This window comes from Grampus griseus, assembly GCF_964374135.1.
Source record: "Grampus griseus genome assembly, chromosome: 6".
Classification (NCBI taxonomy): Eukaryota; Metazoa; Chordata; class Mammalia; order Artiodactyla; family Delphinidae; genus Grampus; species Grampus griseus.
Genome location: NC_139000.1, coordinates 98,775,427 through 98,790,694, shown reverse-complemented (window position 1 = coordinate 98,790,694; position 15,268 = coordinate 98,775,427). Strand labels below are relative to the sequence as shown.

At 38.2% G+C, this 15,268-nt stretch overlaps 1 protein-coding gene across 3 annotated transcripts in view; it reads right to left on the bottom strand.

The window, feature by feature from the left end:
- Positions 1 to 15,268, bottom strand: part of XPO7 (exportin 7) — an 86,068-nt gene that overhangs the window by 35,189 nt on the left and 35,611 nt on the right. For all 3 annotated transcript variants that reach the window (XM_082655736.1, XM_082655738.1, XM_082655737.1), the window contains exon 2: positions 2,227 to 2,373. In XM_082655736.1, the coding sequence (XP_082511862.1) occupies positions 2,227 to 2,373 (147 nt within the window). The remainder of the gene's footprint in view (positions 1 to 2,226; positions 2,374 to 15,268) is intronic.

Sequence of the window (15,268 nt, the reverse complement as noted above, 5' to 3'; positions counted from 1 at the left end):
GTCAGTCATAAAGTTTTTAACTTGGAGATCTGTTCTCGAATTCAAGAAAATTAATCGGTTTTGCTATACTTAATCCTCAGGATTTTAAAGGGTCACATACTAAGGAAAAATGAGCCCCACAAAGCATATGTGCTCATAAGCTGATTTCAGTCATGAACAAAGGGCAGGATAAAGTGAATGGCTGATCAAACTGAATCTAATACAGGTATCTGTATCACTTTGAGGGGGCAGAAGTTACACGGGCTCTTTTCAGAAAAGAAGCTAAATCTCTTCTTTCATTTAAATCAAGCAATCTTCTCCCTCCAACAGCCTTGTTATAATGATGTTTCAAAAAGTTCCACCTCATAATATTCTTATAGTATGGCATTAGAAAGAGGGGGAAAAAAAAAAAGAAGACAAGAAGTAGTTTTAGAAGGAACCACCACATTATGCTGGGTAGTTAATCCCCCAATTCTATCTTCCCATCAGCACAACTACCAATCAGCTACAGCTTTGGGGAATGTATATGCTGGTTTTAGTAGTAAATTCATAACAATTATTTATGAGAAAGAAAAATTATGCCCTAAGCAATGGAATAGCATTATCATTCTCAAGTGTGGATTTTAATGAATTTTAACCTTACGGAGAATCAGAGTATTCTATCTGATCATAATGTATAAGGAGGAGCCGTGTGCAAATTCAGATTCCCCCATGTGGCTATATTATATAATGTCACATAACAGGGACAGACTCAGAATCATCAAAATAATTTAATCAAGGGTCAAACATAATTTCCCATAAAACTATAAGTCCTTAAGACAGTAGGCTAGCCATATGCATTACATCATCGCATCAGTTATAAAAATAACTTAAGTTTATGGAAAAAATCTATAAAAGTGACTTTGACATGTGATTTTTATTCAACACCCTTGAACATGGTTTAAACTGACTAAAGCAGGTGTGTCAAATCACTAATAATGCAAGACAGGCTACTATAACTATAGAACATAGTGTATATCTATACACTATATAACATGTAAATGGTTTCTGCATATAATTCCAATAAATCTGCTAAGTCACTAAGAAGTCAACAGAGATTAAAAAGGAAGAACCCACTATAATTAAGTGTTTTTAGTATTGCACCAACCCTGTTTTATTCCAGCCTGTTGACTGACAACATGAGGAACTGGAGTTAACAGTGTCACAAATGACACTGTGGGGCTCCAGTGGGAGTCAAATGAGAGCTAGCTGTGCATCTCCCACAGTACAAATCTAAGTGGATCAATCCTAGAACCAAGGAACTGAAAGGAATTACAAAAAAATCTGAAAATAGAACAGAGCCCTACACAATCTCTGACCATGACTGTTAATCTTGTAAACCTGGGAAAAGAGTTAGCTCCCTCAGCTACTAAAGGATATTATTTAGCCAACTATAATTTGTTCAGTTTACTGAATAAATTCTGTTAACACTACTAACCAAATTCAAAAATGAAGTCATCTAGAATTCTATACTCTCAACAAATTAACTGCTCTCCTCCTTTTCACATTTCCTTCTAGTCTACTCTGCTGGCTCCCGGTCTAGCTGGGGTTCTAACTCTCTTGATGCCCTTTCGTGATACCCTGGTTGGATGCTTACCCTTCCCAAGACCTCCATCTTGCCAAAAATATTAACTTAATCAAATCATGTCTCATTAAGAGCATTATTGATCATTGCATGCCATTTTTAAGCTGGAAGAGGTTCTAATTCCGTTTTAAAAACTGTAACTTCCTGTAATTTTCATTGTCGAGGTAATTTCTTCCCCTACACTTCTAAGACAAGAAGCAGCTGTGGTACAGGGGAGGAAAAACAGAGAAGACTAGGGATCTTACAAGGTGACATGAACTTTGTGGATAAGAAATGTCAATTATATACAGCCCTGTCTTCTTTGTAAAGGATACGAAGTGGTACTTAAGTGTAAAAAACAGAAAAGGAGTCCCAGAAATTTGATTCAAGACGAAAAATTACAGGACAAAAATATACGCTCGATGACATTTTTTTTTTTTCCTCAATGAGATTTTCCCTGATGAGTCTGTAAGGCCTTTTTTGCCAACCTGGCAGGTGTGGTGCGTTTTAAAAGTGAAATTAAGAAGGCAGAGGTACTTAGAAAAATCAAGGAACAGAAGTTATCCCAATCCACCCCTAAACTCAGAACCAGAATATATTTTCCTGAAGCTGTTACCCTTTAGGATTTTTCAAATCTTACGTACACTTCCTCTTTCGAGGAGTAGCTGGCACTTGCTCAGGCAATCAGGGCTGTTGGTGAATTCAACCAAGGCTTTCTCTGCCTGGAGTCGAGTGGTTGTATCTGTTGTTTCATACAGCTGTTTGCACAGATTCTCTAGTTGGGCCAGGCTCTGGAAAAGATCAGTCAAAAAAGAAATCAGTCGAGCCTACTATAGATCCAAGTATCTATACTATACTTGTGCTCGAAATTACTGGATAAAGATAAATAATAATCAATGAAGAGAGACTTGCTTCTCAACATGGAGGAGAATCTGGGTGACCTTTAATAATAACCATTTATAGCCTTCTTTATTTGATGCTTTAGAAGACAAAATGATAGAATGCCTAAAATATCTAGATACTTTTTCAGTCATTCCCTTAAAGGTCAATCACAAATGACATATTTTTTTCCTTGCAAATAGCTATCCTAAGCTTTTCCAAAAGGTTTTCAAATAAAAATTCAGAATTTACTTGCTCCGCCATCAATTTCAAGATTATGAATACTAGAGTCATCACTGTACAATTAAGCACATAAACACCCAATGTAAGCATCACACAGATCTTTACATACTTTGCCTAGTAGTCATCAGTTTACAATTATGTGTCTGCACAAAGATGGCCAACCTCTATGCGAAAGCTTCCGAATGCAAGTACGTACCTTCCTCCCCGGATCCCTCATGTCTAAAGTTCAGCGGACTCTCTTCTGTTGCACTTTAAACTCTTGCTTTGGATCCAAATTTAAAACGCAGGGTCAAAATAAATTCAACCCTAGCATGTGCTCAGAGATAAGACATGGGAAACGCCCTCAAACAAACCCTTCTTTCCAAATCTTGAACCAGTTCCAGGGAGGCAGGAAGGAGATGGGTACGTGCTTTGGTCAAAACCCCAAAGGGATGCAAATCCACTTCCACTTAATGTGTTCAAAAGCAAAGAGGAAAGGAATGTGTAAGAGTTCAAGTAACTGTCACCTTTCACTGACTGGAGAGAAGGGCAAACATCTGCTAGTTTTCAAAGGACCAGTTTGGACATTACGAAGAAATTCTGAGCGTATTTTCTACAGCAGCGAGCAAGATCTGGTTTAAATAGTTTGATGGATCCTACTATTAGAAAAGACAATTCTGACAAGAACAACAACAACAAAATAATAATTAGACAAACCAACCTGTGTAAATAGCCTAAAATACATTACACAGTCTGCCCAAGGCTTTTCATTATCACTTTATTTCATTATGCTGTGACTTTATAAATCACAGCTTTTCTACTAAGCAGTAAAGCCCTTAGGGCAGGATACCTATTTTATTCAATCTGATTAATAAATTTCAAACATTAACCTAAAGAAAACAAGAAAGACAAATACTGACCCACGGAGATCACCAGTCTCACTCCAGGGAGCCCTCTACAAACCAACCACCTGCACTCCAAAACAAGATAAACAAACCACCCTTCAAAACATCTTGGGACTCTGATTAGGCTCCCGTTTAATCTGTTCCTCTCTGACTTCCAGAGGTCCCCCTTAATACCCTCCTCAATTCAAAAGCACAGAGAAAACTACTTGCAAAGCCAGATCTCAAGTAATGAAAGTTCTATAAGCAATAGCTGATTTTTTCATATAGCATATAAATACAAGGGATAGATAATAAGGCTAATTAACTACATTTATTCCATAAAACACATGTGAAAGTCAGTGTTAGGCCTGCCAGTACTGGCCAAACATCCAATGAATCAGTTTAATTATAAATCCCCACATTCCTAAGCAAGGGATTAAATCTCTTTCACAACGTTTTTGTTTCAACCCAGCAGGCTGGTTCCCCCCTCCCCGCCCCCATGAAATGACTAACTTAAAAGGGGACAAATTATTTTCAAAATACGTAACACAGAAGACATCAATAGAAAGACACCCTAACTGAAACTGAAAGATAGTTATACAATCTGGTATTAGGTGTCAGGGAGCAGCAGCAGCCTCCTAACCTCCACAGCTACCACGCACTACGAGCTTCCCAATATCCTCAACAGACACTCCCTAAAGAGTCCGGCTGCTTAAGGTATAGACTCTCCTTGAAGTCTGATCAATCAGTTCTGGTAGCTCCCCCAGTGCAACTCTTGTTTTCGTTTACTACAACAAAGTTGTTCACAAGACGATGGCTAAGCATCTGTCACCGGTAGTTCCTTACTGCTAAAAAACTACATGCAGGTTATGGTGGGCTTTTTGGTTGTTGCTTTGTTTTGATTTGCTTTAATTTAGCAGACAAAAACATACTGCAGGGTAAGTCTGTTAATGAGTTCTCAGCTTAGGAAACAAGACCGTTTAAAAAACAAAAGAGTAATTTGACCATTTACACAAACAGTTTGAAGAACCGAAGCTCTAGTTCTTTGTTTCCAGAAAAACAAATGGGAAACAATCTTGTTTTCCCAAACAATTAGTGAAAACATCTAAAAACCAAGTCATTTTATTTGGGTTGCCAGTACTACGCATTGAAGGAGAGGGGAATGAGACATTTACATTTCTGTTCTCTTGGATCCTAATGTTTCGAAAGCAAATCTAATAGATTACTTTGAATCACCTTTTTTGGGGACCCAGAATAAAACAATTTATCCTACAATGTTTGATTAGCCATGGAAACTAGTTATTTCACATTTAGCAGCCAACACACCACCGTGTTTCCCCTTTGACGCAGTCCCTTCTTCCATTCAACCAGTTCTTAATAAGGACATCTATTACATGATGCCGGTTCAGTCACAGAAGAGCCTCCAGAGAAGAATGTCTATTTTCTATTCCTGAGGCTGCCAAATTGATAATCCACAGAGAAACGTCCATCTGGTCCCACTGGAACATAAAAGCATGTCTGGGTGAAATACTCAACAAAACTGGAAAGTGATCTTCAACTAGCAAAGCACTGCTTTAGCACAAGAAACTCAAGACAGTCAAACCTCCAAACCTAAACCACCTGGATTTCACCAACAACAGTTACCATGAAGGTATTAAATGAATATATCTTCCTTAATATTTAGCAACAACGTTATTTTATACAGTTTTTTAAGCCTGGATAGAGAAAATGCAGCTCAATTATTCTCATTTCAACATAAGGTGCAACCAGTTGAGACTATGGACCTCAGAATTTAATGATTTATCCGGAGAGTTGCCTGTACGTTACAGGAAAATGAAGACTTTGTTTCTGCATTAGATGTTATACTACACCAGAAAGCAGAATACCTTGGAATTTATTTTAATTTGTCACATATTGCTTTAAAAAGCCCGACAGTATACACTTTTAGCCTCACTGCTTGGAAAAAAAATATCCACTTGGAGATTTCCAATCAGACACCAGGATACTCGCTTTTAGGAAGGATTTGATGACATTCCCAATAATGCTGAGTAGTGAACTAGAAAACAAGCATAACCCTTGGATGACTAGGTTCTCCACAAAGTACATCCTTGATCTGACAGCCACCCAAACCACCTGAAATGATCAGAAGCACCACCCTATTACAAAGTGAAAAGTACAGGTTCAATCCAGAGAAGTTCTCACGAAGAATATGTAGTCAGAATTATCAATTTGGTAGCTGAATTTTCATGATTAGGATGCCTGAAATATAAAAAGAATTGCTGAAAAATCAAGCCACTTCCAACCTGTTCATAAACTCTATTAATTTAGATCTTCCTTAGTTGGAATTTTTCTGTGTATTCGGAAAAAAACTGTGTTGGGTAAATTAAAAGATGCATACTGAACCTGCCAGAAAATGAATGATTTAAGAGGTGTATAAGGCTAATAAAATTGATATACTAATTAAATTTTATTTTTTATCTATTCAATAAAGCGTTCCTATTGTCTATAATGAATATCCAATTATCATAGATAATGTTTTTCAAAACTCCTAAAAATCCAGTAACAACAACTATTGTTAGGTTAAAAAAGCAAGTGGCAGGTGTAGTGGTTAAGCATCCGCCTGTCAATGTAGGGGACGCGGGTTCGAGCCCTGGGCCCAGAAGATCCCACATGCCGCAGAGCAACAAAGCCCATGCGCCACAACTACCGAGCCTGCGCTCGAGAGCCCGCGAGCCACAACTATTGAGCCCACGTGCCACAACTCCTGAAGCCTGCACGCCTAGAACCCATGCTCCGCAACAAGAGAAGCCACAGCGATGAGAAGCCCGCGCACCACAATGAAGAGTAGCCCCCGCTCGCCGCAACTAGAGAAAGCCAGCGTGCAGCAACGAAGACCCAACACAGCCAAAAATAAATTAAAAAAAAATTTATATGTATAAAAAAGCAAGTAGCAGAGAAAGACAAATATCATATGATATCGCTTATATGTGGAATCTAAAAAAATGGTACAAATGAACTTATTTACAAAACAGAAATACAGTCACAAATGTAAAAAACAAACTTATGGTTACCAGGGGGGGGAAAGCAGAGGGGATAAAAGTGAGTGATTGGGATCGACATATACACACTATTATATATAAAATAGATTAACTAATAAGGACCTACTGTATAGCACAGGGAACTCTACTCAGTACTCTGTAATGACCGATATGGGAAAATAATCTAAAAGAGAGTGGATATATGTATATGTATAACTGATTCACTTTGCTGTATAGCAGAAACTAACACAACAGTGTAAATCAACTATACTCTAATTAAAAAAAAAGCAAGTGGGAAAACAGTATGTAGAGTATATTATTTGTGATATATGTTAGCAAATTCATAAAGGAAAATCTGGATGAAAACACAGCAACAATTATCTCTGGGAACTGAGGTTATGGGAGACTTTTAATTTCTGTCATGTATTTCCATAACTTTAAAAATTTTGACCACAACCAGATATTACTTGTAAGCAGAAAAAAACCCCAACAATTATACAGATAAATATTTTTTAAAAGGAAAAATTTAAGCTACCTTCTTTTTCTAAATTAACTACTATAATTAGTAATATTACCAGCTGACTGTTTCCAATCAGAATTCATAAAACAAATCCATGAAACCAAAAAGGCAATATATTCTAGTGGCTGAAGTTTTAAAAAGTTATGTCTGTGTTTATTACTACTTTTATTTTGTTCTTTCTTACTAATAATAAATGCTGATAGTTTAAATGGCCTGAAAAGAACATTCCACGCAAGGTTTCTCCTTGTTTATAAAGTTACCTAGAAGGCAATCTTGTGGGCCAAAGCCATTTTAGTTTTATACATATATCAGCAGATCTCTAAGATGTTAACAACTGCAGTGGAGTCAATGCGGGGGGGGGGGAATATTCTCATTTTTTGAATGAGAGTATTTATATAGGCAGACTATTTATTTTTAAAAAGTTAAAAAAAAAGTTTACAAAGCCAGTGCAGAAGACCTGAATCTGTACTTTACGAGAAAATATCCAAAGGGCCAATAAGTGAAAGGTGCTCAACTCGATAATCATCAGGAAATGTAAATCCAAACCACAAGGAGATATCCACTAGAATGACTCAAATGAAAAGGCCAACATCAAGCACTGGTTAGGATGCTGGAACTGTCACACAGTGCCAGTGGAGTCGGAATTGGTTCAAACACGTTGGAAAACTGGCAGGATCTATTAAAGCTAAACATGTAAATATCCTATGACCCAGCTATTCCACTCCTATGTATATACCCAACAGAGATACATGCTAAAAACACTTGTATAGGAATGTTCATGGCAGCACTAAATGTAATAGTTCCCAAATGTGAAAGCCAAATGTCCATCAATAGTAATATGGATAAATGTGTCATTCCTTAATTTGGGCGCTGATTACAGAGGCACGTCCATTTTGAGAAAATTCATTGAGTTGTACATTTGTAATTTGGGTATTTTTCTATAAGTATGTTATACTTCAATGCGTTTTTAAGAAAGATGGAAGAATAACACAGTTCTCCCCAAATTCTTCAGGTATTTACTCTCATCTATTTCTTTCTGATACTTATGGAAAAGAAGTGCATCAATAACTGACAATTGCACATTAGGTTTAGAATGCTTTAGTTTTACACCAATTCCTGCTTTTAAAACTGTAACTCCCATTATTTGCTCAGGAAATAAATAAGGTAAGATTTTTGGATGCACGTGGGGACGTTCTATTTCTGAGGGTACTAAGAGGGTGAGTGAAGCTTTTTGGCTGCAGATGCTATGTAATGTCTACTGTCGTAAATCTAGATAAAATACGTATTTCAGTAGGTGATAACGCAGTGCCAGAGCCTTGCGTGCATTAGATAAGGACAGCAAGTCTGCTAACATATGAGACTGCAAAATTCTACACTTAACTTCAAAATATGTATCAATCCTAACTTGTAATAAACACATATGATGTTTGCACTGTGGGTAACACATAGCCAGAACACATGTAAAAAACTTATTTCATGAGGTAAACAGCCAGACTAACTGTGCCTGGCTTATTGACTTATAAATTTAACTCAAGAGTTTCCATTTAACATGTCACTAGAACCCAGTTTTGGTTCCTTCTCATAGTCACTAATGGTGCAGAGAAATGAAAGCTGCAGTATGAGCTGAATCCTCTAAAGTACAGGTTTCAAACTGGTAGCCTCCAACTGGCCCACAGACATTTTTGTTTTTCGTCTTACAGTGTCATTTTAAAGTCTGACATAGTTGCCAATATTTCATAGTGATATCTGGTTTTCTAGCTTTCCATGAAAAATTAGAAGATCTGATTACACTGGACCTGCATTTTCAAGTGTCACTAATCAAATGACGGTAAGAGCACAGTGCTTCCCAGGGGACAGGCTCTCTCTAGTTGACTCAGTTCCTAAGCGTCTGGCCCCTGTAGACAGTGGAGTTTTCTCCACCTGCTGTAATGCAATTTTGTCTCATATCAGTGGTTCACTCCCGGATGTCAAAGTTAAAAAGTAGTGAGCATATCATATTACAATAGATTTTGACTTAACTTTGGGTACTAACTCTTTGTCAAACTTGGTTAAAACAATCTTTTGAGTACACGGGGCTACATAAAGCTTAGGCAGAGAAAAGAATTAGATTGAGAGTTAAGCAATGTGGATACTGGTCTTAGTAACTAACGGTGTGACTTTGGGCAAGTTTATTTCCTGAAGCTTCAGTTTTCTCATGGGTAAAGTAAATGGATTTTATTATGTTATTGAACAAAGATACTCCCGGTTCTAAATTCTATACTTTTTTTTTTTTTTTGCGGTACGTGGGCCTCTCACTGTTGTGGCCTCTCCCGTTGTGGAACACAGGCTCTGGACGCACAGACTCAGCGGCCATGACTCACGGGCCCAGCCGCTCCGCGGCATGTGGGATCTTCCCAGACCAGGGCACGAACCCGTGTCCCCTGCATTGGCAGGCAGACTCTCAATCACTGCACCACCAGGGAAGCCTCTAAATTCTATACTTTTTAATTATACAAGTAAATCAGATTTAAAAGTAAGCAAATACTAAAATTAAAAAGATCATGAAAACAATCAGGCAAATATTTTTAAAAGAGAGAATTCAACAAAAAATAAACCAGGTGAACACTCCCACACATCCCGTGACCTAGCAGCAGGAACAAGGATCCTTTTGGAGTGGAGGTTCAGTACAATCTGAGTTAAGACCTCAGATGTCAGGCAAATCCCCACTCCCCTCAAATCTTTCAAACTAGTTTTCATTTCTTTTAAGTAGAAATAATATCTATTTCACAAATCAATGTAAAAGTCAATGAGGTAAGTTATGTAAACTTGATTACTGCGTCTATATGGCATACACTGGTTACTAACAACTGGAGAACAGCAGCTTTTTAAGCACGTGCATAAATGCATATAAAATCTGCAGTTTCTTCTAGAGGGGTTATAAATGCCTTTCCCTGCAGGGCTAGGGGACAGGATATACGATTGACCCTTATTGTTTATGGGTCCCCTATTTGCAAATTTACCTACCTGCTGAAATTTATTTGTAATCCCCAAATCAAAACTCTCAGCAATTGTGCACATTTGTAGACACGCACAGAAGGGTGAAAATTTTGAGTGGCCAGACACACATGTTCCCAGCTGAGGTGGAACAAGGCAATGCTTTGTGTTCTTGCTTCAGCTCTCATACCGTAAACAATGAGAGTAGAAGTGTCCTTTCTGTAGTTTACTTAATGACACTTTTTTTGCGGTTTTGTGCTTTTTGTTGCCGATTTTGCCATTTAAAATGGCCCCAGGAACAGTGCTGCAGTGCTGTCTAGTGCTGCTAAGCTCAAGAAGGCTGTGTGAAAAAACGTGTTAGATAAGCTTCATTCAGGTGTGTTAAAAAGGTGTCTGTAAATAGAAATACAAATAAAACAAGGTTATAGGTTGTCTGATGAAAATGTGACCAGAGGTTGGCAGGAACTTAACCCTATATATCCTATAGGAGAAAGGGTTCAGTATTTGCTAATTCAGTGTTCTCAGCGACTTTATAGAACAAACTACCATAAATAATGAGGATCAGTTGTATTTCCACACATTTCCAGTACTGGGTGATATTCAGTACATATTTCCCCATAGAAACAGAACTATATTACCATTGTTGTAGGCATCTGTTCAAAGAGAGGTATTTATTAACTTACGTAACTACGTAACCCTCAAACTCTTGCAGATGACTCAAATGTTTGTTTAAATGGCCATTTATACTATTTAGGTACTGTGATTTTAGTAAATGAGCACTAACGCACACACTGCATGGAAAGGACAAGAGCATGCCTCAGTGTTTGGCACACAGTAGAAGTTTCATAAAAATGTCTTGCATAAACTCTTAAAAATCTTCTAAAGGGGTCTGGATTAAAATGGCAGACAACATATCTAATCTTGTTCCTTTCCCAAACCCAACTAAAACAACACTAAAGGGATTAAAAAAAAATCATAATCCCACAAGGATTATGACAGGAGACAGGACAACAGCTGCAAAATTTTGGAATATAGAAAAATCAGCAGTAACTGACTTAACCGACTCAAGAAAGCCGAATATCTTGCCAGTGGTGAAAAAAAACCTGAAAGCCAATCTGATTTACACTCCATGCTCAGATGTTAAGGTGAAGTGGGGTGGCCAAAGCAAGGAAGAACAGGGTAAAAGTATTTTTGAGAAGTTAAGATTCCCAGATACCTTCCCTTACTCGATGCCTCTGAATGACTGCCCCTCTTCCTCTGGACTGGGGGACACCAAGCCAGCCAAAAGCACCTTTGAGGACATGGGCACCAGACAGTTTACAGGTCGATTAGCAGCTACATACACATCAAATGCTGCTGAGCCTTCCCTTACTGGGCTCCTTCCACCCAGAAATGCCTGTGTCCAAATTGTAATCCCTCGGCAGGAGTTTGGAAAATCTTCCCCGAGAATCTCATTAGTCACAAAGGAAATACCTAAAGATACACGGATATGGGGTTACCCAACAAATGACACAACTGGATTACCCGACTGTGATGCCTCAAGCAGACAAACCTCACCTCCACATTTAGAGCTTCCAGTCAGCTTTGTAGTCTATCAATCTTGATTATGAGGGAATAATCAAGGATTACCAGAAATCTGACGAAAGCCTTTAACAGGGAAGATAGTGTTAAAAAACAGAACAGGCCTAAAATGGAATTGTTTATGGTTGGTCAAAAAAAGAGACTAAATTATAGTTTCGGCTCTCCCAGAAATGGAATCTTAAACCAGTCAATCAGGAATTGCCTGATTAGCACTAGTTAGGTAACCTGCCTGATAGACCCCTGCCATCCCCTAAAGGAAAGCAACTCTGCAATAACTAACCTGCTGTTTTGCTTAGTGTGACTCCCTTGTTCCCACTCCTTTCCCACCTGAAGTCTTTTATTTTGTACAGCTCCTCGGACCTTTCTATATGCTAGATTGGATGCTGCCTGACTGGAATCGATTTTTGCTCAAATAAGCTCTTAAAATTTTTAACATGCCTCAGTTTCTCTTTTAACAATAGCAATCAAAACAAACACATAAAAAGCAACCTGGAACAAACAGAAACCATGCAGGGAGAAGGGAACTTGAAAAAAGATACAGGGAGTAAAAAAGACAAAAATATTATTAAGCTCACCCAACAGACAAAACATACTGCAACTGTTGAATAAGAACAGGGTGCTCTAAAAAAGAAACATTCAAGGAACATAAAAAAGAGATCTTAGAAATTAATAATATAATAACAGAGACAAAATATTCCATCAGAGGGTTGGAAAATAAAAGTTAAAGTCTCTCAGAAAATAGAGCAAAAGAACTGAGATGGAAAATAAGACAGCAAAGATTAAAATCAGAGGCCAGGATCCGGAGGTCCAACATCCAATTAACCGGAGTTCCAGAGAAAGAACAGAGAATAGAGAAGGAGAGGAAAATATCAACAAAATAATTCAAGGAAACTTCCTAGAGCTGAAGAACATCAGTTGCCACAAGGAAAGGGTCTACCAAAGCCCAGCATAATAAATGAAAATCAAGCCATACCCAAGGCACATTGCTATGAAATCTGAGAAACCTGAGGACAAAAAGAAGATTCTATAAGCTGCCCACGCGGGTGGGGAGATGGGTGATGGGAACCAAAACCAAAAGCAAAACCCAAGCCAGGTAAACACATAAATGATCATGAATCAGATGGCTCTGGGCATCACAAAAGCAACACTCAGCAGCAAGCCAACAGAACAATGTCTGCAAGATTCTGAAGGGAAATGATCAACACAGAATGTTTACCTAGTTAAACAAGTAATCAAGTGGGAGGGCAGAACAAAGCTATTTCAGGCACGTAAGGCCACAAGAATTTATCACCCATGCTTCTATTAAAGAATGTGCATCACACCAAAATAAGAGTAATACCATAAAAAGGTATAAGCATGGAGTGCAGCAAATGGAAACTCCAACACCGGAAAGTGATATCGAAGGAATTCTGGGAGGATGGTGAAGGGAGAGACTAGGATGACAACTGAGCTACCCATGGAGAGCAACGAGGCCTTAATCAAGCAAAGTGGCTCAAGGGACAAGTCATGCTGAGGAAGTCATCACCAAGATCCCTGCTGCCATTGAGGACAGAATTCTCATGTTAAGACGATTTCACCTAAATCCATGTTGAAGTTTAGCTCACAGAAAAGCCCTTAACTGACAAAGTAAGCATTCTCCATTAAACTTCGAAAAGTTTTTTTTATAGAGCTATGAAATCATTTTAAACTAACATTCCAAGGACAAAGGCAGTTGTGCAACATAAAAGATAGCTTTGAAATGAATACTGCACAGTATGGTTACTTACAGCATTTAAAAGCTGTAATAGACTTCAGGCATAAAAATTCTGCATCCTATGATTTATAAATGGAGTTCCAGTAAGAAAAAAAAAAGAACATACTTGGTTTTTGCCACCTTCACTTCCTTTATAAAAAAGGTTGTTTGTCTCTCAAATGCCTTTTATGGAACTTGATTTTGCCATGCTGACAGTATTAAAAGACCAAAACAATGTACTTTGCTATGGAAATGGCTGAGTAAGAGAGTAGATTATGAAGGCCAAGTAGATCACCTCAGAAAAGGAAGCCAACACCCAGCCATGTGGGAACCCAAATTTGCAGTTTGAAACAATCATACTTGTAAATAAGCTTTTCTGCTACATTATCATTTCCCTAAAACCTCAGTTTTAAAAGCAGGTCTATGCAGGGAGAAAAATCCTGTAATAGTTCAATACTCTTGTTAAGAGTGTTAAATCACATCTCTAACAATTTAAATTGGAATGATACTATCGACTGATAATATATTTTTCCTTACAAATTTAATAATTTTTTTTTCTTTACCACATAGCAAGTATGGTCAAACAAGTGACTTCTAAAGGTCAGAAAGTGATGGCTTATTGGTTAAGTATTAAAGGGACCAAAATGGGAGAGTTGTACAGTCTTTCACTTCATTTAGTCCTGGTTTCCAAGAGCTATTTGTCTTTGAGTTCTTTACCATTTAAGCTACACTGTAGAGGGCTACTGTTGGGTCAGTGTGTATTTATTATTTCAATTTTATGTTCTAAAATATCAATACGGTACAAGATCCAAACTTTAGAGTACTGGGGATATTTTATGCAGAATCATATTAAAATATTAGAAGTGCCATTAAATACATATAATAGAGCAAAGAAAGTGATCAGGCCAACAATCATCAATTATCTGATGCCCCCAATCATCAAGCTTCATGACTATGTTTTCTAAATAAACTAAATAAAAAGAATAAATAAAAAGAATTTCAGGTTCAAGCACTATACTTGTTTTATTAATAGCACAGCCAAATAAATGCAACTGGCTGGGAGAGTATTCAAACAACTTCAGGAATCTTAGGGTTTCCCCCATTCTTTTTTTTTTTTTTTTAATTTATTTATTTCTGGCTGCGTTGGGTCTTTGTTGCTGTGCATGGGCTTTCTCTAGTTGTGGTGAGCGGGGGCTACTTTTCATTGTGGTGCGTGGGCTTCTCATTGTGGTGGCTTCTCTTGCTGCAGAGCACAGGCTCTAAGGCGTGAGGATTTCAGTAGCTGCAGCACGTGGGCTCAGTAGTTGTGGTACACGGGCTTAGCTGCTCCGCGGCATGTGGGATCTTCCTGGACCAGGGCTCGAACCCGTGTCCCCTGCATTGGCAGGCGGATTCTCAACCACTGCACCACCAGGGAAGGCCCTCCCCTCTTCTTTTAATGTTACTAGTTCTTTCGGTTTCCATGGCTGATAGGAATTGCAGTTACAAACTGAATCTAATTTGCTTAAGAGAATGAAAAGACCAGCCAAACTGGTAGACAATCTTTGCAAAACATATATCTGAGAAAAGACTGGTATCCAAAATATACAAAGAACTCTTAAAACTCTATAGTAACAACCCAATTAAAAATCTGGCAAAGGATCTAAACAGACACCTCACCAAAGTAGATGGCAAATAAGCATATGAAAAGATGCTTAACATTGTACATTATCAGGGAAATGCAAGTTAAAACAACAGTGAGGGCTTCCCTGGTGGCGCAGTGGTTGAGAGTCCGCCTGCCAAAGCAGGGGACACGGGTTCGTGCCCCGGTCCGGGAAGATCCCACATGCCGCGGAGCGGCTAGGCCTGTGAGCCATG